The sequence below is a fragment of the Acipenser ruthenus genome, chromosome 28 (assembly GCF_902713425.1).
Source record: "Acipenser ruthenus chromosome 28, fAciRut3.2 maternal haplotype, whole genome shotgun sequence".
In the NCBI taxonomy this organism is placed as follows: Eukaryota; Metazoa; Chordata; class Actinopteri; order Acipenseriformes; family Acipenseridae; genus Acipenser; species Acipenser ruthenus.
Window position 1 is genome coordinate 17198687 of NC_081216.1, and position 27698 is coordinate 17226384.

Consider the following 27698-nt stretch of genomic DNA (forward strand, 5'->3'; position numbering starts at 1 on the left):
AGTCTTGCTGTTACTGTACATTCTGCAGTATATTAAAGCTGCATCTCCCTGATGCAATTCAGTCTTAGTCTCACGATGGGCAATATGGCAGGTCTGACAGATTGGCGTGTAAGGCAGTACAGCCTCAAAAGCCATTCTGGATTTAGAAGAGGTAATCGGTCGCAGGACAACTTAAAAAACAACACTTTCAATCACTGCTGTTAAGGCTGCCCGTGGTGACAGAGTTATGGCAGATATTTCTACTACTTGTTCAACCCCTCTGTAAAACATATACAAGCTGTTACTGTTGCAGAATTTTGGGATCCACATCTTATAAATGTGGACATTAATAAGGAACTTCATTCTCTTTTTATGCTCCTATTCGAGAGCCTAAGTTATACTTAATGGAGATCATTACAAGTAACCTGTTGTGACTTTCTACCAATTACCCTTTTGTTACCATGGTTTTTCCTGATCATTCTTAGCCATTACTGCCCTGAAGTGCCAATAAAGCGTTAGTATTTATGATGGAAGAAGGCAGAAGAGGAAAAAAAATAAATGCTAATGGGCCGATTTACTGGGATTCTGCTCTGGAGCACAGTCTGCACACATGTCTTCCAGAGAAATGAACATGCTAATGAAAGAAAACATGAATCTACAGGGCAGTGTTTCTTGCGTATTACAGTACTTACTATATTGTAACTCAAGAATCCCCCCATTTCTGTATGATAGGTGACATGTGCTCTGTAGTATGCAGTTTATGACAGAATAACCTGTTGTCTTTTTTTATTATTAACTTTAAGACAGATAGCAATCCACAGGCTGCAGTGACTAACTGAAAGGCAGACAGAGGTCAGCTATCGGGGAAGCCAAATTAAAACGAATATCATTATTTACAAAAAGAATTACTATCAAATATGTAAATGCAATTACTACCAATACACCCTCCTCCTTTTCTCTCTCTTTCAATTTCTCCATATTTTAGACCATAGGTTTTTATTTTTGTTAAAAAGCTTAAATGGTTATTTAAATAGGTAGAGTAAATATAGGGTGGGGCATCAGTTATAACTCCTGTATTTTCTTTGGCACAATCATGTACAAGGCTGGACAGTATGAAAGGTAATCCACCAACCCCTCCTCTACAGTCTGTGCCCTTGGATGATGTTAAATGTGTGGATCTGACCTACTGCTATTTATCAGCCTGTCAGAGGGAACAAAGCATGCGACAGCTCAAATACAGCCGTCCAATGCTGAGCTCAAACTGATAAATCACACGCTCACTGCTGACCCAAGAATAGCCAACGAGGTCATGACCTGACAGGTAGAAAAACAAGACAGGTATTTGAAATAAAAAAATAAAATAAATACAGTGAGATAAATATACTTACATGTACCATGTGTGTTTCTGAATTTGTTCTAGCTGCAAGGAAGAAAGAAAATAGTCATTTTAAAATAGAACACACATTACGGAGAGATGTCAGGAAATAGGTTTCTAATGGAAGTCTGAGAGATGTATAATGGGGATTTATTCAATGGCTATGTCCCTGACAGTGAACTGTATGGGGGAAAGGGTTAGTGAAGCAGTAGATGATGTTTTTAAAGTACAAATGCTTCGGATTGTTCTGCTGTGTTGATCTAATCAGCTTCCTATGGAACTGGTTATTCTGTGTTAGAAAAAGCATTAGTGTACAACAGACAGTCCTATATTGCTGAAGGAAAGTGCACTATTAAAGAAAATGTTTCAATTGAACCTTCCTTGTAGGTAGGATGGGGGTTGGGGTTGTTGGGGGGTGGAAAAGCCACTTATCTAGGGTAGTATCATAACAAGAGACACAGTCCCTGGGATGTGGTGTGGTTTCAGAAGAGATAATGTCTGACCTGAAACTTGTGTTTTTTTTGTGCTTTTTATTTTCGCAGTGTTGGGTATTTTTTATTTATGTTTTTTTTTTTTTTTTAAAGCACAATTGCCATAACTGAGATGATGTTAAATTAGACAGCCTTCAGTTTTTTTTCTAAACAGTATATGAATAAAGAGAAGAAAAAGACAAAATATCCTTATTTGACACTTTTGAACTAAAAATTGGCTAGATACACCTAATTTTTCAGTTTTTCATAACTATAAAAAACACTCAATCCTAAAATAAAGCAGAAACGCTCAAATAATCTAATTCTCGGACAAACATCTCGACTAACAGTCTTTTTTGAGGACATGGATAAAGACTTCTTGTCAAAACTTTTCGGCAAAGAACTGTCCAATTTATCTTCAGCTTCTCATATTCTAATGCTGTTGCTTCCAGCAGTCCTCTGCAGCACCGCAGGGTAGTGTGCTTGTTTACAATGCAGATGATTTTGAAAAACATTTTTAAAATTACATTATGGTGTTTTCTTCATGATTGAAAACTTCGTTTTTTAAAGTTTGCAAAGTTAGGAACTGTGCATTGTTTTGTGATTGAAACTCAGCCAATCAGTCTTGCAAATGCCTTAACTCCACCCAAAGGAAGTAGCCATATTGTTCCAGTCACTTTTTTCTTGTGATTTCATTAATTCAATTACTAAATACATTTTCCTCTTGATGGGATCATTGTCTTTAATTTAAGTTCTTCTATGTACAAAGTAGGTGCATTCTTCTAAAATTTATACACAAAATACTATAAAAACAACACAGAAAATAAATTAGATTTCTAACAAAAAAAGATGGGATAAAAGCCACAACTGGAGCAAAAAATTAAAAAGAATTTCAGATTGTCAGGAAGCTGCCTGGAAAGACATTTTTAACTTAGGAAGTAGAGGGGATATTTGTTAGCACAATTACTCGAGAAGCTTATCAAAACTGCTTTGACAATCTTGTAATTTTGACAAATTGTCCGCAGGTGCCCGTGGAGCGTTGGGAGAGCGTCTTGTGGAAGAGAATTTTCAAAGAGCGCTGGAACATGAAATCCAAAGGGGGGCATTACCTCGGCACGCAAGACAAAGCCTCCCGATCCAAGCTGTCTCTCACATGGCTTTCCTCTTCATTTCCAGGCTAATGATGATAAAACTCCAGAACAAAAACAGGGGCTGGAAGTGCAGCACCACACCCAGCTTTAGAGGCACCAGTCACAGCAGGGTGAATAACTTCTTTGTCTGTTCAAAGTTGTATTACATTTGAGCAAGCAGTTCTGAAGATGACAACCAGGGGCCAAAAGTCGTGAAAAAGACTCCCAAGCCATCAAGAAATAGTGAGAAGGAAATCAAGTTCCATCACAGTGAGATGATATCAAGATCTAGCCAAAAGTCTCTGAAGGAAGCAATTCATCCCCCCTGCTAGAATAATACATGCAAAACTGATATCTTTGCAAACTGACCTATTGCGTGAAACGGAAAAATAAAATTAAGAAACTCTCAATTCAATAATCTGTGAAAAACCAGCAGGCGAGGGCTCAAAGTTGGATGGATCAGCAATTCATTCACTGGGCTACAGTGTTCAGTGCTAAATGGTTAGTTCATTGGAATGCAGTGTAAACGCTACTGGTGCCACTCACAGCTACAGGGCTGAAATGCAATGAGAATAAAAGCAGCTGGTTGAAGCTTGTTTGTGTTTTTGGAATCGTTGTTAGTTTGGGTCTTAGCTTCAATTAGACAACACAGCTACTAACAGGACCTACAGGACAACCCACGGTTAACAGCTCCAGTTGAACCAGCACTGATTTTCCTTGACACCCCCCCCCCCCCCCCCCTGCCCTCCCGCCCCCCCGCCCCCCCACTCTAATCAGCGCGATGGGATGCCCATGAATTATTCCTGCTCCAGGCTGACAGGGTGATGTATGGGGCTGGGATGCAGTTGTCCCATATTAACATCATTGAAGGGCACAGGCCCCAGCACTGCTCACAGCAGGCAGGGCAGTGGGGCGCTGGGCTGCACATCACACTTCAGCACTGAGCTCCAGCTCCAGCTGACCGTCTTCTGGTCTCCAAAGGTAAGTTTCCACCTCCTCAACCCTGTTCTGAACAGCATTCCTGAAGAGCATGATGATTGCCCTGCCCTGCCCTGCTCTGCTCTGCCCTGCTCTGCCCTGCAAGCAGGTTTACTCAGGTCTCAGAGCGAATGCTTAGAGGAGTGCAGGTTGAGTGCGCTCAGACTAAGAAAAGACATCATAGGTCATCAGAAACTTCAGGCATAAAAATTTAACTTCATAGAGAAATAAATAACCATTATTAAGTTCAATAAACAAAAGACAAATTACAGTCACATTGTCTAAGGGTGTTGTCCACAAATTGGGGTATCTTATGATTGAGTATTTAAAGTGTTGTAGAACAGATTCTACTATGAATTCATTTCCGGTGCAGCAGGTATTAGGAGCCCACCTGCCTCCATATTCAGTCTGATAAGCAAAGTGACCGAGGCTGCGGTGGGGGTCCTAATACAGCATGAAGCAAATTCATAGTGAGGTGGCAAAGTCTAAATAAAGTCTGGAAAACTAAACAGACTACAGCAAGATAATGTCTTGTGGGAAAGAAGTCAGAAAATATGTTTTTAGGGTGCACAAAATAAACCTTTACTCCAAAATAATGGAGAAGTGGCTGACCGTCAATCGTTTCGTGGCGTCCACCTCTATCATGCCACGCAAGAGGTTCTGGCAGTCTGGCGGGATGAAGTGTGGCATATGGAACACCCCCAGTTTCACCTTTTCCAGCAAATTTCTCAAATTGTCGTCATCGAATGGCAAGGCACCCTTGAGAGAGAGAGAGAGAGAAAGAGATGGGGGTGTCAGTGTTAAAATGAGTGAAAGAAAACCTGTCAACTTCATTGAGATTCAAAAACCATTCATTCAATCCAAGAGGAAACAAGACTGCGAGGAAACAAGACTGCAAGCAAATTATACTGAATGGAAGTTTAAATCAAGGGCAGTTTATCCAAAAAATGCGTTTATAAATGAAAATATTTCATAAACTTTGGCTTGCTGAAAAAGAAAAACGATCTACTTTGAAACAAATTTTGGTAGTTAAAATAAATGCTGCTTGCAAAAAAAAAAAAAAAATTAAATTAAATTAAATTAAAAAATCAAAGGTGGCTTTAAGACTTTAGTCTTAGTGCTTAGCAGAAATATATATATATATATATATATATATATATATATATATTATATATATATATATATATATATATGTTACAGGAAACACCTATATTGATATTTTCATATTATGTATTATAATATGAATATGTAATAACAATATGACTAACCCCAAGATTTATCATGCTGTATTCCTGTTTGTGTTCTGGTCTCTCTTTATATTAATAACAACTATATATTTGTATATAGGAGCTGTGGGCTTCCTTTAAAACTAGCCCTGCTTTAATGAAGAAACATGTTACTGGTATTCTCCCTGGAATACATTCTTTTTGCGTCAGAAAGCAGTCCGAGCTCCCAGCTCTTCGATTAATTTTAGCCCATGCAGAATTAAATCACGACCGCACCACACCGAGCACTCCTCTCTTGCCTGTAAATAGCTGCCCCCCGATACTTATTTATTTTCATATTGGCTTGTTTATTTTTAGTCACGCAGCCTTTATTTGGCTATGGCTCCGTGTTCCCCCTGAATATTTGATGGGATGAGATAGTGGCGAGCCCGTTTAATAAATGAAAGGAAAGCCGCTGGGAGATCTTTGTGTGTGTGTCAGGCTACAGGATGCTATTAGAAGCACTCCGTTCAAACACAGATCTGCTGCTATTTGAACTGGGAATGGTAGAGTGCAGAGGAGGTGGGGGTTACATGTCAATAGCAATGGGATAAAAGGTTCATCAGCTTGAAGTCGCAGTGGAGCGGAGTTTCAAAAGGGTGCATACAGGCTTTCACTTGGAAGCATGTGGGTTTTAATAATTTATATATATTTTCATATACTTCCTAATACTGTTGAAGAGAGAACGAGTGCCATTAACACCAAACCTACCACCAAAAGTGCAAAGAGAATGACCCCACAGCTCCAGACATCTGCTTTTCGCCCGTCATACTTCTCCCCCTGCAGAGAGATAATAAAAAGCTGTGAGAATGGCATTGCCTTTCAGAATTACCCTCCTACATGATGTCTCCCTCGATTCTCTGCAAAATCTAATTAGTTCACAATCATACTGTATGACAGCTATTTAAATTCTTATAAAACAGACTCCCCTGTTACATGTTAAATATACAGTAGAGTACACATGTTGAACAAGAGCATCTCCCACTCTTAATAGATAGAGAATGATAGATAGCAGGCAGTGAATTATAATTGTATTATAAGTGTATTGAGTATCAATGTGAATTACTTAGTAGAGAACATTAAATAATGATGCATTTCTATAAGTTTCAGTATGCATTGTATTGTAATAATGACTGAGAAAATAATAAAATATATTGGATATAATGACTTGTGTACAGGCATGCTTTTCGGTTCAGGATACCGTACTCACCCGAATTACTTCTGGACATGCATAGTGAGGGGACCTGCAGAGATAAGAGAGAGGAAATCAAGTCCCTGCAACCAATAGGCTAGAATACTAATATTGGCAATGTTCCTCCAGGCTTTGCCATGTCAGGGCCATCCAGTATGGTTTAGAACCTATAGCTGGACTTGCACTGAATGACTGCACAAAAAAGTAAGATTTATATATAAATAGCATTCCCCTGTGTAGCGTGTAATGAAACATCAAGGTTTTGGGTGTTTTTGTCAGTGTTTTGTTAAGTATATGGAAAACTACAAAGTGGTGTGTAATTCTATATATGTTAACGTAACTTTATTCAGCAGGTTTCATTTGACTTTATGAAGCAAAATGTGTTAAACTGCAAAAGGAGGTCAAAGTAAATGTAGATATACTGAATGTTTTTTACTGACATTCTCCCCCCCCCCCCCATAGCTATTAGTCAGTGTGGACTAAACTTGGATGCAAAATCTTTGATTGAGCCACTTGCCAGCAAACCATCTCCTTTTTATCAAAGTCAGAGTGTTGCCTGTCCTTTTAATGTCTTGAGAATGAAAAGGAATAAGAAGGGGGGACTCTTTGCCTGTGAAAAATGCCTGACTTAATTAAAACACAAGGGACAATTTAAATATTAATAGAGCTGCGAGTATAGGTAGCCTGCAAGCTAGTAGATAAGTGCTAATCACATTAAATTGTGTGCTGTACTTGAATGTCCAACAGCCCTGTGCAGCAATATCTTATGAATTTAGCCACTGCTAACTAGCCCTCTTCAAACATGCTTGCACGCATTGCCTTTCACTGCTGTCTTTCAGGTCTTTGACAGTAACACTAGGTTCCAACCACCAAGAGAGAGCTAACGATAAATGACTGTCTATTGCTCAGTACAGATTGTATTCCATGTACTGGGTTCTCTACACTGAATTTTTGCTGGCTTTATATCCGGGGTTAATTTGTGCCACGTAGCATCCGATCTCAGATCCGGTACCTATTGTTTCTGACATGAAAAATAAATTAAAAAAAACATGTACAATAAAAATAACGCTTTCCTGTTCTATGAATTGAATGACAGAAGTGTACTGTAATGATATATTTTAGGACGCGACGCCTATGAGAAAGAAAATGTACCTGTTGTATACCTCAAACGTCGAAACACCAAAAAACTACCACTCTTAACAACAACAGCGTTGTCACACCAGATTAGTCGCTCCGCCACAGGTATTGTTCAAACCTGAAGATTATGTTAAAACACGGCTAAGCAAAGGTCAGCATGGAGCTACCGACCCCAACAGTAAGGCAGGAAACCCACAAGCCAATGAAAACTTGAAGCATATGTGGAAACTACTGTAAATCAAGGGCAGTACATTAGGTCTATTAAACTGCTATCCCTAATATAAGATCAGCCACCTTTTTTTACACAAATGAATCCTTGGCTTTAATATCCTATTAATTCTATTTAAGTAACGTGCATTTATATTATGGAAGACGTTAATGATCCTATTACTGTATGTGTGTTCTCTTTCATTATCTATTGTTTCTGGTTATTAATTACTATTGCTTATTAATTATTCTAGAAAATATATATAGCTTCTAAATTTGCTTCTTCATGTGAAGGGAGGAGTATATTAGCATTATTCTGTGCTTTGAAGCCCATAGGTGAAATATTGTGTATGGAAGCCTAAACCTCATACAAACAAACAGGGAGGTACAGTGCAGTAAGAAATGAAATGTTAGTTTTGGTTTTTTTTGTCACTGAATTGTGGTGTAGAAATTTTTTTTTTTTTAATAGCGTATTAAACTTTTTAAAAATGTTCTTTAAAACTGGTATCACGAAAATATCATTAAATCTATTTTAGTGTAAGGCTGATTTGCTATTCTCAACCTCTGCAAAACACCCACTTACTGTTTTTTTATTACATTTTATGACTGCAAGTAAAACATTAAAAAAAGTACAAAAAACTACATGAAACCAAAAAAACTCAACAAAAAGTACATTAACAAATTATTAAACAACAAAAGAAAAAAAAAAAAAGATGCACTTCTCTGTGTGAAACCAACTGTTTATTTATTTTTTATTTAGGACATCAATCCCCAAATGCCATTTGCTAAACCTCATTACATTTGTACAGTGCCATTTTATAGGATCAAGTCAATGAAGCTGTTAAAAAAAGGAGAGTAATGCCTAAACGATTTTTAATACCAGTACATATATTAAAACCAGTGTGTCTGCGCTTCCCGTTCTGCAATTATCATTAAATGTAATGTCTTATCTGCTCCCTGGGCATTTCACTTCGTGTCTTGCTTTTTTATATAAATATAGTCTTTTTAATATCCGACAGATGTCCCTGTGAGAAAAAAATCTTTTCAAACACAAAAACAAACAAAACAATACATCTTGCAAGTACAGAGTCAGATTGATGAGTACGCTGGAGGAGGAGAAGAAGGGTGCAAGATGCAATTGAGTTAATCCAGAGACACAACATCGAAATCATTTTACTAGTTTAGAAAGACCAGTTATGTCCCTCACTCCCCACAACAGCTCAGGAGACCTGGAGGTCAGTGGGCACCCTCTGAATTATTATTATTATTTGTTTATTTAGCAGATGCCTTTATCCAAGGCGACTTACAGAGACTAGGGTGTGTGAACTATGCATCAGCTGCAGAGTCACTTACAACTACGTCTCACCCGAAAGACGGAGCACAAGGAGGTGAAGTGACTTGCTCACGGTCACACAATGAGTCAGTAGCTGAGGTGGGATTTGAACCGGGGACCTCCTGGTTACAAGCCCTTTTCTTTAACCACTGGACCACACAGCCTCCTGACCCGGTTCATTGCTTCTTTAGTGTAGGCTCTGGAGGACAAAGGACAGCTATGCAGGGTAGGGTTCGCTATAGTGAGGAGAAATATGACAAGTTTGTCTCCCAAATCTGTGGGAGCACCAGAGGCAATGCAACACTCTATGTGGCATCCTCAGGGAAGACCTGCAACTCTGCGTAGCCAGGACGCAAACCTGTGATCCCCTTACTGTACAACTCACTCTGCAGACCACATGGTCGTGCCTATACCGAGTGAGCCACCTGGAGACCCCAAAATTGACCAATTTTTAAGACGCATGATCTAAAGGGCCTCTGGTTCCTTTAAGGAAGCTGAAGGGTGGAAATATGTTCACAATGATGGCCTCATGAATCTTACATTGTATACAAAATGGACCTGTTGTCTTGTCCGTCATGATTAAAAACTGACTTGCAACAGGGAGATGCAGCTGATATATATTAGAGTGCCAGTCAGGGAGTCCATTTGTAGAAGAAATGAATAATATGTGGGCTATATCAGGATCACTGCTGTTTCTAATACTTTGCCCAAGTCTTGTAGAAGGTAAATGAAGATGCTCTTCAGCTTTATCCCACTTGACTATTCTGTGTAGAAATACTGGACTACTCCATGCTGGCAGAATACATTCTATGCATGCAGAAATACTGGTTTATTCTGGGTAAATACTTTCTAAATAAAATAAAATAAATAATAAGCATGTTGGAAAGCAAAGCAAAGCAATTTCTAACTTCAACTTGACTTGTGGGTGCAGCAGGCAGTAAACTGTAAATCTTTGTGTCTAAGGGGAAGAGATTAATGTGTTTTATTAAAAACTGTCGTATCTGTGCTTAGGTATCAGGCAGCAGAGCATGAGGGACAATCAATAATTGTACAGGGTTTCCTCAAAAACATATTCTACATGAGCAGGCTAATAGCTCGGCACAGTGAAGCGATGGGTTTGAGCCTCAGTGTTTGGACCAAAAATTTGAAAAAGTTCATTTTTGTAAATGTATTGTAAGGTGGGGGCTCCCGAGTGGCGCATCCAGTAAAGGCGCTCCGCACGGAGTGCAGGATGTGCCCTATAGCCTGGAGATCGCAGGTTCCAATCCAGGCTATGTCACAGCCGACCGTGACCGAGAATTCCTAGGGGGCGGCGCACAATTGGCTGAGCGCTGCCCGGGTAGGGAGGGCTTAGGACGGCAGGGGAATCCATGGCTCACCGTGCATCAGCGACCCCTGTGGCCGATTGGGCGTCTGTGGTTCTGCAGTGGAGCCACCAGATCTGTGTTGTCCTCCAGCACTATAGGTCTGGTGGCATTGGTGTGGATCTGCAGTGCGAAAAATGACGGCTTGGCAGGAGCACGTTTCAGAGGACGCGTGTTCCAGCCTCCGTTTCCCGAGTCGGCGGGAGGGTTGCGAGCGGTGAGCCGAGGATACAGATAATAACTGGGCATACTAAATTGTGGAGAAAAACCGGGGTAAAAAATTGGCGATGACTAAATTAAAAAAAAAAAAAAAAAAAAATGTATTGTAAGGTAATGGTTGTCACTTGTTGGCAAAACTCCCATGCTATATTACCTTGTCATTTAGCTTTAAAGAGACTTTTCAGAAGCAGGCAAATACTCACATTAACAGTGCTGTCAGCAGTCAGAAAAGAAAGGGAGGCCCTTATATTCGCTTAACAGCCTTCATTTGTTCTACTTCCACAAGCCCAATATAAATGAGAGAATTTATTTAATTACATTTTTGCTTTTCAATGTAAACCTTGGGCACTTGTTTATAATATTCAGGAATAACATTTCACGTCCACAGTTTGCTTAGCCTTTAGTCAAATCATTCTGTAATTATTTTAAGAGGAAGCCAGGCATTGGAGCACAGGAAAAAAAATACCTCCCTCCCTTTAATGTTGGTTTTGCGGATTAGTTATAATTACTGCACAGGACTAATGACTGCACGTGATGTACAAATGTATTACTTCTTGCAATGGTTTAATATAAATATTAATACTGAACGTTAACATTATGTAATGAGGCGTAGTCTGAAGGGAATTGAACGTATTACTTGTCGTGTGTTTGTACTGTAGGAATCAAGGAATTCAAATTGATTTAGTGGTATTAGCTTTACCCCTTAGCATTTACTGCCAGGCTATGTAATCACACTAACTAAATGAACCTGGATATTTATTTTCTCAGCTAGTGTGTCAAAGGCAATGAGGTTAATAAATTAAAAAAATGAAAACACAAAAACGAAATACTAAACTAAAACAACCTCTAAATAATGTATAATACAATATGCTAATGTATCCATTTATTTTGTGCTGTTCTTTGTGAAGCATCGGTGGTTGATGAAGTCCTCAATTCAAGTTTTTCTCAGATACTGCCTGGGAGGTGCAGCTTTTATATATTACAGAGTACATGTGAAGGATAAACAGCGTGTGGTGTTTCTCTTTGTGTCTGCCCTGCATTAAGTGAATTGGCACAGAAGGCAAGCAGGACAGTAGAGCGTCATGTATTATGGTTGAGAAACTTTCAAGGTATTGAAAACTACTGCCTCTCCGTGTAACAGTTATTTTAATAAACAGTAGGACGTTCCAGACTCGATTGCATGGAATTGAATTAGTCAAATATTGCCTGGTGTGAGCCCACCCTCTGCAACCCCAAAACAGCCTCATATATTGAAGCAGACACACTGCTTACAAATGCCACTGCCTCAGCATGAATCTAGGCAATGAATGGGATCTGCAGGAAAGGGAAGAAAACATTGACTGGAACATAGGCGTGTACAGTATGATTAGGCCTGTTATTTGATGTATGGATAATTGGTGTAACAAAGTTGTGAAAATTGCTATATATCTGCATCAGTTGGTAGTAACCTTTATATAAGTCATTGCATGTTTCTCAACAACATGTGCCTGTAACCTGGCACAGCAATCTGGCTTTAACGTTCGGTAATCAGACATCTGTTAGTTGAGAATTGAGAACCAGCTTGGTTCTCCATCATTACACAAACCACAGGCCAAAAACATGCCAGTTCCCTCATTTTAAAATGGTTTGAAAATGAGTAAGGCTTTTAAAATAAATGTCTTATTATCCCTCGTTAGCTCACTTTGAATCAGATAAAGCAACTGTTTCCTGCCACAGCACTAAGGTTTGAGTACTGGGGTTTTCCTCTCCCCATAGGAACCCACTTGACGCCACAAGAGTAAAAGGCTCAGTGGTGTCCTATTTCCTGTAACACAGGAAGTGAACTTACAGCATTGTGGCTGGGGAAAAAAAACAAAAAAAAACGTTATCACCTGCAAAAAAGTGAAAATACAGTCTGAAAAACAAAAGAATACACAGCAGAACGATAAAGCACCCGTGGCAATGTTGTTATGCTAATGCGAGGCCCTGAAATGTTTTTTAAAGCTTTGGAATTACCCATTTAATATCATCCAGTAGATATAGCACCTCGGCTCTAATAAAGATGGATGCTGCCTGCCGGGTGCTTGAAATGACACCCTGTGTGCTGAGACGGGCCTCTGTTCAGGCAGTGAAGGCCTCCGTCAGTGTAATGGATGGGAGCTGTTTAGCAATCTGCATGCCTATTAGCAACAGCCTCCTTCACTCACTTATCTTTTTTTTTGTCCCTTTGTGTTGAATGCCGACTTTCCAAACCGCCCACAGATGGAAAACTATTTATATAACCAGTATTACATCAGGAAGCATATGCAGATTTCTATCTAAATAAAATAACAGAAAACAACCACTGTAACGCCATCAATAGGGTGTAGAGCCGCTATAACCACACAGGCCCCACATTCCAGAGATTCTGCAAGGGGTTTTCTCTTTGTCTTCTTTGAAACATCAGAGAAATGTATTAAGTTTCTTTTGGTATTACTACATATTCTACCAAGGAGTGTTTTATAGTTGTGATATTCCTTTTATTTTTGAACCAGCTGATTGAATCAGTCCTCCATCAAATACAGTGCTGTACAGAAGGTTGGGAGAAATTCCTAAGCTGCAGTGAAGGCAGGAAACATGTATTCTTGTGACAGTCTTTAGTGATGAATGCAGTGTTCACAAACAGATACGGTGCAACCTGCCACTACTCGGCGCTTCCCTATTGCCTTGCCCGTTCTTCATTCATGACCCGAGGCTGCAGAGAGAGAGCAGTTCAAGCACCACAATTACCCCCTTCTTCCTTGAGCGTGGTAACCGAAAGTGTAATAGTCCGTGGCGCCATTCAAGGCTTATCACCCTCCTGAGAAAGACTTTCAAAAGTCATGGAGGCCTGTGGCACTTGGTGAGTTATGAGAGTTTGTTCTTTTTCTTTTATTGCATGTAATGCTTTGAGTGAGGGAAGAGCAAGCTGGCTGTGCTACAGCCGGCACCGCTTATGTTTACACAAAGCAAGGGGCTCAAAGGACATAGCAATAGGTACGAATCGGATTTCTATTCGGAGTTGCTGCTGGTTTTATTTCACAATTTATATCACAGGGCATTGCTTATCCTGTGAGCCTCGTCGCAATAAAAGTATAAAGAAAAACTTCGCCCCTTTCGTGTGTACGTTTCAAGTTGAGATCTCGGTTCTATGCATGCAAGACTTTTGGCTGTATCTACTATTCATTTCAAAAGTAATGGCTCATGTATTAACCCCACTGCTCCATGTCGCCCTCTACAGGACCAGTTTGGCAGTACTCACCCACAGCTGGTTTCCAACAAGCTGTCTCCAACCTGAAGGGAGGCCATGCCGAAGTCTGCTATTCTGATGTTGTTCTTCTCATCGAGCAACAAGTTCTCAGGCTTCAAGTCCCTGTGGCTGTGGGGAGACCAGAGATAAAGGAATTACAATTGAGACCATTCATACTACTTTTCAAACCATCCTGTCCAGTCCTGTGGTCCTCTTTCCATCTGAAATCACGCACCTTATAACCGATAGTGGGAATGTGATTGTGTCACATGCTTAAAACCTGAAGTAACATCCCTTCTCTCACACATGTAACAAGCAAGACAACTTGCAAGATGATGTAATAGAAACCGATTATAATTATTTTGCTTATATATTTATTTATCTGTCTTCAGCTTTAAAGTGATACTACCATGAAATAATGAAACATTTCCACAGTGGAAAGCCAGGTATGTGTGAAACAAAATCCAGAATGGTAAGTGGGATAGAGACAAGGTTGTTATGGCTATTCCTGTGGCTTGTTTCCAACTGTATATCAATAACCTTGCCAATTACAATTATATTAATAAGTAATGGAGATTATGTGCTATTTTTCATGGGTTATCCTGCTGCATTAGGCACTAGGGGTACAGTGAATTTGACAAGAGTCAAATAGTTGAACTAAAAATAGTCAAAAGAATTTGCTGTTTGTGCACTATAATTTAAAACTGCTTTGGAATTTAAAAAAAAAAGTATGAATATTCTAAAAGGTGGTTTATATTCAATAGATTGCAACCACACTTGACGATCTGTTGATCTGAAATGTTGGTGAAAATCTGAAATATCAAATGTACTTAAGTGGTAGTATGATATACCAAAATATGTTTTTCTTCTTTTTTTAATTCCAACTAGAACCATTTTGTTATACCTTACAGGTCAATTTCTTAGATGCAGTACTTTTATTAAATCACCAAAGAATTACTGATGAAGCATTTACTTTGTCATTATAGAATTATCACATCACTTCCCTGATAAACATCTGGGGACTAAACTTCTTAAACATTAAAGCCTTCATCCAACCAACAAAAGATTGCACTGTACAGTCCCTTATCTAACATGATACATGTCCTCTGTAATTCACTTCAGAGACTCGTTAAGCTTTGCGGTTATTACACCCGGCATTGTTCTGCCCATACAAAACAAGGGTTATCTCAGCCTGACAGTGTGGCATTCTCTTGGTTTACCTTGACTTTCAGATGTTTAAACAACAAAAGCTCTTTCTAGTTTCTGTGCTCTCGGCTTGCTTCGACATTTTAAGATTGTGTATTTAGATTTGGCTGTCAGAAAAAAATAAACAAGCTTTTACTTCATCAGCCTCTTTCTTCAAAATAAACATTAAAAGAACAAGTAACTTCATTCTTATTGGTTTACTTTAATTGGCGTTTTCTATTGGCTTAAAAAAATATGCTATTTGCTGTCATTCTGAAATGTTCTTATTAGAATTTTTTAATTTTCTGTTAGGGGACACCTAGTGATCTGCGACTTGGGATCAAGATTCCTTTTTGTTTGACAGTAAATGGACTAACAATTGTTCACTCAAAGTATTAATCGAAAGCAGGTCACTCTGACCCAGATTCTGGTCAAGGAATGCCGGTCTTCAGGGCTTTGGTTGCTGGTTACAACAGAGCTCCAAAGAGCTTTTGAAAAGCACTCATTGATATCAAACTCACTGTTCAAACGGTTCAGTCCCTGTTCCAAGTCAATCGGAACACTTCTTTAATGCTCTGGACCCTTAGAACAGTTCAAAACTACTTTTTCCTTTACTGTCTCCCCAGAGATTAAAACAACAAAGATGATAAAAAAAAACACAATCTGTCATACAGCACCAACTTGCAAAGAAGAGCTGTAACAGGAGTACTGGATTTGTAATAACTTATATATTACAGATCATATTTCAAAACTAGGCTTTTGGTATAATTTTTTTTTTAAATGCGTCGTTTAGAAACAACTTAAATACAGTCTCTGTGTCCACTAGGGGGATACATGATGCCTGATGCGGTGTGATTTGGAGGATGGCACCAGACATTTTCAAGTGGACTGTAAATCTACCTGTAGGGAATGGTCAACAAACTGGTGCACGCAATCATCCTTCACAACAACAAGGAGTTCTAATTCTGTGAAGTTTAACACACGTATGGGGCTGTGCTGCTCTCGTTCCTCTTCTGTAGAACCTGCAGCTTCCTATTACAAGCCACTGTAATATACCAAAGGGCATGAGACTCACCAGTTCTGCACCTATGCATGGCTTCAAAATTGATTGCTGGAATTCCTGGCACCTGGTCCTTTCAGTACCTCAACAAGTTCTGGAACCCATGACTGGGTGCTGGGCTCATGCTAGTTCCTAATCCTGACCACTAATATATTAAAACAAGCCCTGAATTATATTCCGTACATATCTTCCAATATCTGGACCCTGTAATCTGTATTCATTTGATACAGTTCTATATAACAGATCAGAGCCAGCGATATTATGACTCATGAGCACATGTTAGCTGTAGGATTTATTGGGCAACGTTTCTTGAATACTATATTTTGTGTGCCTGTTTTGTTTTAAATGATCATATCCTTGAAATTTAATTTCACAGTCAAAAGACCCATGGGACAAGCCTCCTGGGACACAGCAGGAAAAAAAAGTGCAAAGTGTCCCAACAAACATAAGACGTAGTAGAAAACAACTGCACCTGAACTGCGGTGAAATATCTTTTTTTTTTTTTTTTACAGTGTTAGAGGTACCTTCTTTGCAGTGTCAATAATTCCTTTGCACAGGTGGCAATTACGGTGTGCACTTACCTCTATTGCAACAAAACACAGCAACGAGGATAAATGAAAGTCCCTATCCCCTGCTTGTTTAAATATGTCTCTTCAGATTAACTACGTTATAACGAATCATTTCTTTATCATCCAGAGGGTTATATTTTAGAGTTTATTCCAGTCTTTCATTAACTGCAATTTTTTTTTGGAGGAGAGAAAAGCTGCTGATTTTATTAAACTAGAACCAATTTAAGTACTGCTGTTCATGGTCTTTTATACACATTATAGCTGTTTGCTTCTCGGTTTTATATCATTTACATGGAATTTTTTCCTTTAAAGAAATTGAAGTTAATTAACCACTGGAGTAAACTCTTTGAAAATATGGCTCAGAGTATTGAAATAATTGCAATGTTACTCTGATCATATGAAATGTTTACAATTCTAGACTCTGCATCAGTGCTGTGTTCATACTACTGGAACCCCATTACAATACCAGTATATTAACCTGAAGAAAACCTTAGCAGAATCATGAGAACACAATAGATTTGAAAGCTCCACTGACATCGTGCTGAAGCACCACACCACTGAATTCATTATCTAAAGACCCATGTAGATTTGTTTCTCAACCAACTTTTAAGATTTAATCTTTTCATTTGCATCACAGAACACAAATACACTCAACAGCTCAATGATCTATATTTCCTGCAACACATTCCCTACCCCTGCAAACTTCTACAGCGCTCAAGAGAGGACGCATGTTAATTAACAGGCTAAACCGTGTGCTGGAATTCATTAAGAAGCGTAACTGATTAACAGATAAGTCCACTAAAATATAATTAAACAATTTTTCAGCTTCCGTCGTCTTCAGGCACGAAGTGCCTTTCTCATTCTCGCTTTTTTAATTTCTTGCTCTGCTCTTTCATTAACCTTTTAAATGCTCCGCATTACTGAACAAACTGGTGTCAAGCGGCGACTTCTTCTGTTCACCTGCCTATTATCCTATGACTCCTATTTCGGCTACTGTACAAGAAGCGGATTTGCCTGGTTCTCAAGATATAGCTAGAATTGTCAGGGTGTAGGCACGCTATCGGTACAGGTTCACCCCCCCTGGCGATAATAAAGAACTATTTAAAGCAGTCCACAGACCAGTGGGGCTGCCAGTCACTGGCTGCAAGGAAGCTCAGAGCAAGTTCTGTTAGCAGGCTCTCCCAGCAGAAGGCCAAAGGCATCGGGATAAGGAGAACATCCTAATGGAGACTCAAGAGGATTCTATCAGATATACACCTCACAGTGCTAATGTAAAACACTCAACTGCAGTCCAGTGGCTCATCTGAACTGCGTAGGATTGGGGCACAGAGGTGAGGTGTCTTGCCACATCAATTTGGTTTCTATTCTCATCAAATCTCAGGAGCTATGCAGATCTCTGCTTTTGATTGCTCAGCAGAAGGGCACAGTTTTCAGAGTTGGGGTGACTCGCTACTTAAGTAACGTGTTACTGTAATAATAAGGAACAAAAAAAATAGTATCCCTACATGCCAATTTTGATGATACACTTCAAAAACATCATACAGTAAAATGCGTCTACCACCACATATTTTGAAGTTTAATAGGACAAGATTGAAAGGAGGCTTGCCCTTGACTGTATGTACCACTTATTTATTTGCACCACCCCATTATATCTACATTTACTGCTTTATCACTATATAATTCTATAGACCTTTTTTTGTATTTGTTTTGTTATTGTTGAATTGCTATTTCGTGGTTTTATTGAATTTTACATTTGTATGATTTTCTCTTTAGACTGCAAAATTATTGAAAGTCAGGAAATATGCAGTGCATTATGTTTATATGCTAAAAATGAAATGTATTTATACAACAAACATTTTTAAAACTTGTTTGACACAGTTAATAAATGAATTACCAGAGAGTATAGTTAAAAAGTAAACAACACAGTCACAACAACTGTTTCGCAGAACAGGACAAGAGAAAGAAACATAATGAGTAATATAACACGCTACTTTATTATTGAGTAATAAGTAAGGGCCTTATATTACTTTTTTTCTGAAGAAACCAATAACGAGTAATAAGTTCCTTTTTTTCAGTAACGTGCCCAACTTGGGTGAATCTCCTTTCAAAGAAGAACAAGGATGTTAGCCCCCAACTGTCCCAGCCAAACGTCATCATATGTCAAAAATTACAGTGGATACATCTTAGTGAGAATTTCAAAGTATTCGGATTGAACATAGTCAAGAACAGCTGGGCGACCCGGTCAAATCTGCCTATCAATCTGAGCTGCAACCCAGCACTCTCCCAACACATCATGCATTGCTTCCTTTTTAGGCAGACTGCAATCAACTGCAGAATCAAAAATAAATCAATGACATTCTGAAGAGTGAAGAGACATTATTTAATACAAGCAAGACTTGTGTTAATGGCCACTGTACATAATTTCTATTTCAGGGACCCTAAGTGAGAAAGCTGAAAAAACAGGATATATAAAAAAACAAAAACAAAACAAAAAAAAAAACAGTCAATGCATTATCTCAAATACTAAGCACTGAAATGCTCCTTTTGTGACAATCCCATAATGAGTTCTGAAATGGTGCCTTCCCAGTATGGCACAATAAAGTACCAAAAACACCCCATTAGCAATTTAAAATTCCCACTGCCAGCACCTCAGCGCTGTCATCCTGTGCTTTAACATCACAAAGAGGAGCCCCTTTTATCCTCTCCAGTGCTAAAATGAACACTACGGCATTCTAATCCCAGCTCTCCAGCACTAAAGTCCTGCACTTTAACAAGATATTTAGGTGCCCCATTATCAGTGTTCCATTAACAACTCTTGAATGTTAATGACAGTAAACACACTCAGCTCTTGTTCCTACCCCAGCTCTCTGGCAGCATTATCCCCAAACCTTTACGAGGACAAAGATCACGTGAGCTGACTAAACCCTCCTGGATGTTTCTGAGCTCATCCAGCTAACGGCTGCACAGAGGGAACGGGAGAACGTTGCACCGCTGAGCTGCTCTTAAAATAAATCCAACACTTAACCATATTTTTTATAGAGTCCATAAAAGCCAGTGATGCAGATGCCAAAGCCTTGCATATAATGAGAACGCATAAAAATGCAAATTGTGTGATTTCTGCTGATTTAGTTGGAATTTGGGACTTTATTGGCCTCAGGGCACCACACACACACACTCTGATATTTTACATATGAGCAGAAAAAAATAAATAAATAAAAAATACTCTCCCTGTGCTTCAGTGTATTGACAGCCAGATTTCTAAATGTTTTAAAAACCAATCAAAATTATCTTAAACAATGATCGAGATAAATGGTATTTAATTTTGTTAAACGAATCGATTATAAAAATTGACCATACTAAAAGCATGGCAAAGTGTAATAAAGCATAGTGAAAACATGGTAAATGACAGTTAAGCAGTGTGAAGCCAGGAGTAGCATGGTAAAGCATGTTAAAAACTAAATAAATTAAAAAAAAAACATGGCAAACCATGGTAAATGCAAAGTATAACCATGGGGAAAGCATGTGAAAAAAAAACCTACAAAATGACCATGCACATTTACAGAGATAAACTTTCAAAGGGGGCACAGGCCCCAGCGACCCCATGCGGGGTCCAAGCAGCTCGCCACACAATACCTGCCACCTTCCCACATTGTACCCGAACATGGAATGCCTGTACTTGAAAGTGTGTATTTATGTACCTGCGTGTGTTGTAATTACTATTATAATGCCTTTCATTTGTGCATATATAAAACAAATCTGAAAAGGTGTATTTTCTTTCAATCTATAAATTAATAAACCACCGATGAAAAAGCAGTAACAGTAATGCAGAGTGCCCAGATGTTTAGTCCAGTTATGAAACCCTGCCCAAAACATGCAGCCCGAGTGCTTACACAGTGACTCACTGGCCAGGTCAGGTCGTGTCTTAGATATAGATTCCTGGCAGTCTCTTCGTTCCGTTTAATCCACTGTGTGTCAATCGAAAGGCTTACTTGAATTAAATCCCCACAGCGGAATACCAATATTCTGGAAATACAGAACTAGCATCTGCTGCTACAGGTACCTCCCCACTGAGACAGTCTGCAGTTTATTGTTTGTCAGGATTCCATTTTACCCCGTTAATAATGTCTTGCAATGTCACCAAAAGCCAGTTTCAATTATCGAAAACCAGCAGAGGAAACTAACTCTTTGGACACTGCAGGCTTGCACACAGGTCTGGACACAGGAATGATCTACAGCCTTATCAATGGTATGAAATGTAGTAAAACTAAAATTAGCGTAATTAAAAAGTATTTGACAATCATTACAGAAGCCTGTTTGGCTTCTAGTAAAAAAATGTTTGTAAATACATGTTGCTAAGATTGCTAAGAATGGCTTGTTTGGAAATGACAGGGTCAACATCAGATGAAGCGACCGCATCGAAAACATACAGGTGTTGCGCAGATTTCTGTATCCCCATAGAATGCTGTATCCCCGCATGATTCCATGCCTGTTCAGATCCAGTTTTTCAAAGCTGGACGCGGCTGTGCGATATTTCCGAGTCCCGATGTGTTCTCAAGCACTACCATTGAGTTCTGCTGCAGTTTGCAACAGCTATTGAAAACACAACCAAACTAATTCTGTAGCAAAATAAAACAGCACATTTAACACCACTGATTTTCTACAGTAAGCTCAGCCTCCTGCGTTGCTCAATACACGAAACACCTTGCGCAAAGTTGAGAAAAATGTTAATTATGTATATTAATATACATAAATATACAAATATACAGTCTATGTGTGTGCTCCTACCTGTGCTCCTACCAAAAAAAGTTAGCGTCGCACCCTGGATGAGTTCTAGATTTTGCTCCCAGCATGTGTCTCCTGTTACACCCGGGGCATGTTAGTCACAGTAAATAACAGTGTTCTGGTTCAATTGACACTTTGTTCTTTTCCCTGTAAGCCTCCACCTGATTGCTGTCTTGCTGGAGATAAAAGAAAAGATGATCCCTTTGACAGGGCTGCTTTGCATCAGTCACTGAGGAGGCATTACCCCCTGTCAGTAACAGAAAAAAAGAAAACTATATATTAATGCAGGCTCGTGGACTGCATACCATTTGTGCTTGAATTGGAACACATTGCATTAGCAGTCATTCTGTAGGCTCCCACTCAGACCCTTGGGGCACTAAACTATCTATTCTGTCAGGGATTTGTCTATCTATCTGATTATCTGCCTACCTGTCAACACACCGGTCAAAATACTTGTCAAACTACTGCAGGCTACTTAAAAATATAAGGTTTTTTATATATATATATAATTGAAATGTATGTAAACTGACTGCCAATTCTTTAAGCAACACTTGGAAGTTATATAGGCCCCTATAAGAGCAGTATGATGGATTTTTACCTAACTACACCATCATTGTGGAGAAAATGCACTGTCACATATTCTTTTTAAACTACATTTCAACGTACTAGCAGTTCAAATCAGTGTTTGAGGTGGGATGTATTTTGACATATTCATAATTAAGGTGGAAGAACTTCTCCATTTTCCAAACATTATTTGAAATACAAATTAAGCAAGAACATATATGTGTATAACATTTACTAAGGTGTTGGTTTGATCAGCCTACAATATACCCCAAAAGGTAAGTCACAGCACCTGGGATTTCCCTGAATATAACTGGTAATACAATCCAGGTGAATTCCCTGTTGTTGGAAAAACATGATGCTAACACTCCATCTTCCTTTGTAACAATAATGTTGATCACATGTATAAGGCATGCATTCATGCATGAATTAACACTTCTCACAACTGCATGGTGGGTAAGCAAGAGGGCATGAATGCATGCCTTATACAAAGAAACATGGAATGAATACCGGTAATTAAATCCACATGAATTACTTCAGAACTCAGAGGAAGTGCATAAGATATTCAGGTGTTATTCCTGTGGTATTCAGCCGGAATTAATTATGAATCTGCGGCCATTATTTTAAAGTTTTACCAACATGATTAACATAGAAAACAAAACCCTTCACGTAGAAACTATGTCCTCTACTGATTACCATTCCTGTGAATTATTGAGAAGGACAGGCTACTTTATGACGAATAATAAAACCAAATGATCAATTATGGACAGTTTTGTTAAGACAAAAAATAAATGGGATAGGGAGAATATGCATTCATACCAACTAAAAAACACACTTATTCTTCATTCAGGAACCATTTGGTGAACTACAATAAGCTATGTTGGGGTCTTGTATCATGATACATAGCACTATTACAATACATCATGCAAAGAAAGTAATGAATCATCAATAAACAATGAATTGTTACACCACTATTTATAACATTTTAAACTACAAAGCAGCTTGGGCTAGCATGGTGAACGTGGGGATGCTGTTTCACAATGAACCTCAACACCCGCCTTCCAACAACCAGCACGTGAAGGAGAGAAAGGACCCATTAACCTTCCTCTTCTCTGGGTGACTACTGCATACTAAGTGTGCATCCTCCACTACGTTACTGACTCCATGGGCCAGGGCTCTGGGGATCTGGAAGGTAACAACGTGAAGAGAACACTGTCAACACTATTCATGTCAATCTCCAAGCCAGACAACCCTAACAATTCAGCAGGCAGGCAGGCGACTGCTTTTAAAAAGACACTGGGTCCTACATGTACTTTGAAGCAACCGAGTAGAAGACCTACTCTGAAAGATAACAGAGCAGCTCCTTCCTGAAGTGAAGGTGTTTAGGACTGGTATAAAAGGTAGACTAATCAGGGTGTACACACTTCCTTAATTCTCTCGCTCACATAACATGTACGGTATTTGGTTTCCAATTCTTGTTTTGTTTCTGTCATATTGTTGAAGCATATTTGTAAAAGTTTGAGCTCAGCAAGTTAGTATTTTCTCTACCAAGAACCATTACTACAGTTGAAGCCTGTAGTTAGTTTCCCACAAGGGCTTTTTGCATCATCAGTGTGAGACTAAAGGTAAGAGAGTGAGAATCACTTGGTTATTAGTCTCATCTTCCACATCTGTGCGAGCTTCCCTGCTGACAATAGAGCTAGTTGAGTTTTGCTGCTGCTAACAAGACGCATTGAGTCTGATGCACTTTTTTTCATTACAGGGAAGCTGCCACAGGTGTTGAAGGGGTGACTAATTACCTTTAGTCTCACATTGATGATGCAAGATGCCCTTGTGGATAACTAACTACAGGCATCTAGTAATGGTTCTTACTAGAGAAAATACTGACCTTGCTGAGCGTTTTAAAGATATGACGAACAGAAACCAAATAACCCAAGTGAGAGAATTATTTTTCATTTAGTACATATATTATACTACCTTTATTACACTTCTAAAATGGTTTTATTCCTCATAGAAAAGTGCCTTCAAAATAGGGCTTACTGTTTTCCTTATTAAAAAATAATTACCCTTTTGTGAAAAATGTGAATATTTTTTTTCTTTTGTGTTTAGCCTTTTAAACTATACAGTAAGTGAGCTTTATAATGAGAATGTCACAGCTACTGTGAAGTTGCATACAAGGTCACTCTCGCTGATGAATTAATGTGTGTAGAGACCCCTGAAGGCAAAACTATGGAAGACTGCAGAGGCATCCTGTTTCATTATAAAGCAGAGTGCTTCTGCAGGGCAGGATTTACCAGATATGTATAAGTAGTAGATATGGTGACCTTCAACTTGCAGTTCTTACTACATCAAAAATAATACACTGCACACATCCAAAGCAATGATAGTTTTGCAAACTGATAACACTGACCCCTACAGGTCGGACGAGTTAATGCAATATAAGCACAATTACACATGCAAAGTGGGACTGCCCCTTTTAGGGGTGCAATCTCAACCAATGTTCTAATCAAATATGGAACAGGTCATTATGGTTCAGGCTACGATTTTGTCACGGGTGTTCAGGTGGTCACGGAAATTGTGAATTTGAATGAAGTTTGTGAAATCTTGGAAATGGATGTAAAAATGCATTTGATTAGCCTTGTCCTATTTTTCTATCAAAAATGCAGTACTTGATGCACTGAAAATACAAATCTGCGAATACCTGTACATTCTTTGGTTGATTTTTTTCCCCCACACCTCGCCCGTTAATTACTACAAATTTCCGTGCCAAAATCGTAGCCTTAAAAATAGCCAATGCATTGAGAACACGTAGCATTAAAAACCAAGCAGCAAAAAACAACAATACATGCCTGCACAATGCATATTGTTATACATATAGAATATATGGGCTGCAGTGAATACAAGGTTATAATTGCATAGAAGGATTCTGGTGACATCATAAACCACAAGAGAGAAGTACACTTGAGCCCCATTTGTTATATTTTTTAAATAAATACTTGCAATCATAGTTGTCAAGGATCAGTCGTTACCATAGACACAGTCTGAAGGGAAACGGAAGCTCCGACTAGCATTTGCACAGATGTATAATTTGGAGTGAGTCGTTTGGGAATTCAAATCGTGATAGAAGAGAAGAGACTAAACCGCGCATAACTACGCTGCAAAGAGGGGATGTATGCAGCTGATGGTGACAAAATAATGATGTGCAGATTTTGCAACTGTGGGCTGGAACAGGAGTCAAAAGACACTGTTGTTAAGCATTAGCTGTTTATTCCTTTTGGGGAAAATATGGCTTGTTTGCTTATATTTTGTATTTGTTTTGGTTTTGAATTAATCTGAATGAATGAATGAATGAATCTGTTTTGCTTAGTGTTTAAATACTGGGAAACCCCAAGGTTGTTTTGTATACTGGAGCCCTGTTTCAGTGAAATGGGTTGAAATTCCTATTCTTTTTTAAATGAGTAGTAGGGACAACCTTTTTTTCTGTATGGGCTGGGATGTTATTAGAGTACTTATCCATATATTATAGAGTAATATAATTAATGCATTGAGAAAACATCATTAAAAAAGCAATTTTAATTAGATTCTGCCTTTTCTCATCACAAAATGAAAACAATTGGAAATACTTCAGTCAAGCAACAAGCAAGGAAAGCCTGTGTTTCAAGGCAGCTGGGGCACCAGGGCAATTAATCAATTAATTAACATTTAGTTGAGCTTACTTTTTTTACAACAGTTTTAATTTTACTCTGAATGGGTTGGCTTTGTTTGCAACCTGCTAAAATGGAAAGGAACCTGGAGAGATTGGAGAGAGTTAATAAATATATAAAAAGCTAGTTTTGCACAGGAAATGGGTCTCAACTGGGTACCTAGAGAATTGAATGTATTACCTGAAGAGCTATATTGCCCCATTATTCATGCAGATAGAGAGGAGGGCAGGGGGGCGAGGTTCTGCAGGAATGGACGCGGTGAGGCGTCAAAGACAACATTTAAATTCTCTGGTTAACAATATTCAAATTAAATCTGTTGCAATGCAATTACTTAGGTGTTTGTGTGTATGTAACTACATATATATGTGTGTGTGTGTGTGTTTGGGGATTCAATGTCACCAGTGCCCTGCACAGTGTTTGGCATTATCTGTTATCCGTGGAGCCTAACCAAGTTTGCCACAAGGTCTTCATGTAATCAGATTTTTTCATTTATCAGTGCCTCGGAAACATGCACGAAATTTGCATGAAAAGGAAGACGGAGGGAGTTAATAATCTGTTGGTGTCACACAAAAGGCAGCTGGAAGTCAAAGCTTTGCTCCCTTTATCTTATTTAAGTGCCTCCTATTCAGTGAGACATTGGCTTGGGGGAGAGTTAAATTTCCCTGGGGTCCCTTGTCGAATTACTCTTTTCTAAGTATCTAGCATATGCATGGGCTTATTGAGACAAGGCAAAGCGCCTCTGAATTCTGACTGTTCAGTGTCCAAGTTCTATCCAGCCCAGAGCACGATAGAAAATAATTTTGGAAAAAAAAGGCGATTAAAATTCCCACTAGGAAACTGTGCGTCTCTGCATGCGATACAGTATTTGTTAAGGAGATATGAATATACCCTATCTTCATAAAAAGGATACATGTTTCTTTAAAGTTTTAGAATAAACAAGCAACATTTTTCTTTTTTTTTCTTTTTAATAAGTTAAATCATCACACAGTTACTGTGGGTGTCAATACAATATATAGAGAATACTGCATGGTCAATACTGCAGTGTGTGGTATGAGAACTGAATGCACACCCGAGGGGTGGGATGCTACATAAACCCAAAGGGCACTTTTATATTTCTTATATACAACTATATTGCCATTTTTATGTCCACTAGTTTGTTCCGAGGGTGTTTGTGTTTGCTAACATCTCTGTGTACCTTTCTGTGAGAAGTGGCTTACCTTCAGTCAAAATCAGATTGTATTACAAAGCATCTTCGTATGTGGACAAGAGATTTTTTAGGTGACCGAATTACAGATGTTTACGGTGACTACCTCATGGAAAATGCAGTTTGTCCCGAAGACTGAAAGCAGAGAACCTGTTGCCGAGAACCTGTGGATGTGGAGGGCTCTGAAGGGGAGTGTTTATCAAGTACACACTAGAGGATTGTGGGGATGTGTTGCTGTTTGACAGCTCACGTAGGGTAAAGCTCTGTTGCTGTATTAATGAGAGTGTGTTTCCTGTATCACACAGCTGTGTGAATGGGAAATATCAACTGGACGAACCCATATCAACCATAACTACAAAACACTCAATTGTGGTAAATTGAATGTTTTGACTAAAAGTCTTTCTTAACATTGAAGACACTGAGAAAGACTTTTAGTCAAAACATTTGTCAATGTTTTACATGGGCAATTTGCCCACAGCAGTAAACAGTGTCTCAACTACAAATACAGTATGGTATATCATTACAGCCTGCCAAATTCAATTGCCCTTAGGACCAGATCAAAACAAAACACCTGGCTTGCCAAAGCTTGAATCGGACTGTGCTTCCACTCCTTGTACTGCCATTGATTCACTCTTTAGTCACTCATGTGCAATAATTAGAAAAGTCAGACCAAGAATTTCCTGTTCATACCGGTGATTTAATAGTCTCTTAAATGCTCCATCCATTCGGCACTAGGG

General features: G+C 38.9%; 1 protein-coding gene across 15 annotated transcripts in view; it reads right to left on the minus strand.

Moving 5' to 3' along the window:
* The window catches only part of LOC117435165 (serine/threonine-protein kinase BRSK2), a 222016-nt gene that overhangs the window by 39804 nt on the left and 154514 nt on the right, over positions 1-27698 (minus strand). For all 15 annotated transcript variants that reach the window (XM_059002910.1, XM_059002912.1, XM_059002911.1 and 12 more), the window contains exons 5-9: positions 13909-14025; positions 6408-6441; positions 5909-5977; positions 4545-4691; positions 1368-1399 (exon numbers count right to left, since the gene is read on the minus strand). In XM_059002910.1, coding sequence (XP_058858893.1) covers positions 1368-1399; positions 4545-4691; positions 5909-5977; positions 6408-6441; positions 13909-14025 — 399 coding nt within the window. The remainder of the gene's footprint in view (positions 1-1367; positions 1400-4544; positions 4692-5908; positions 5978-6407; positions 6442-13908; positions 14026-27698) is intronic.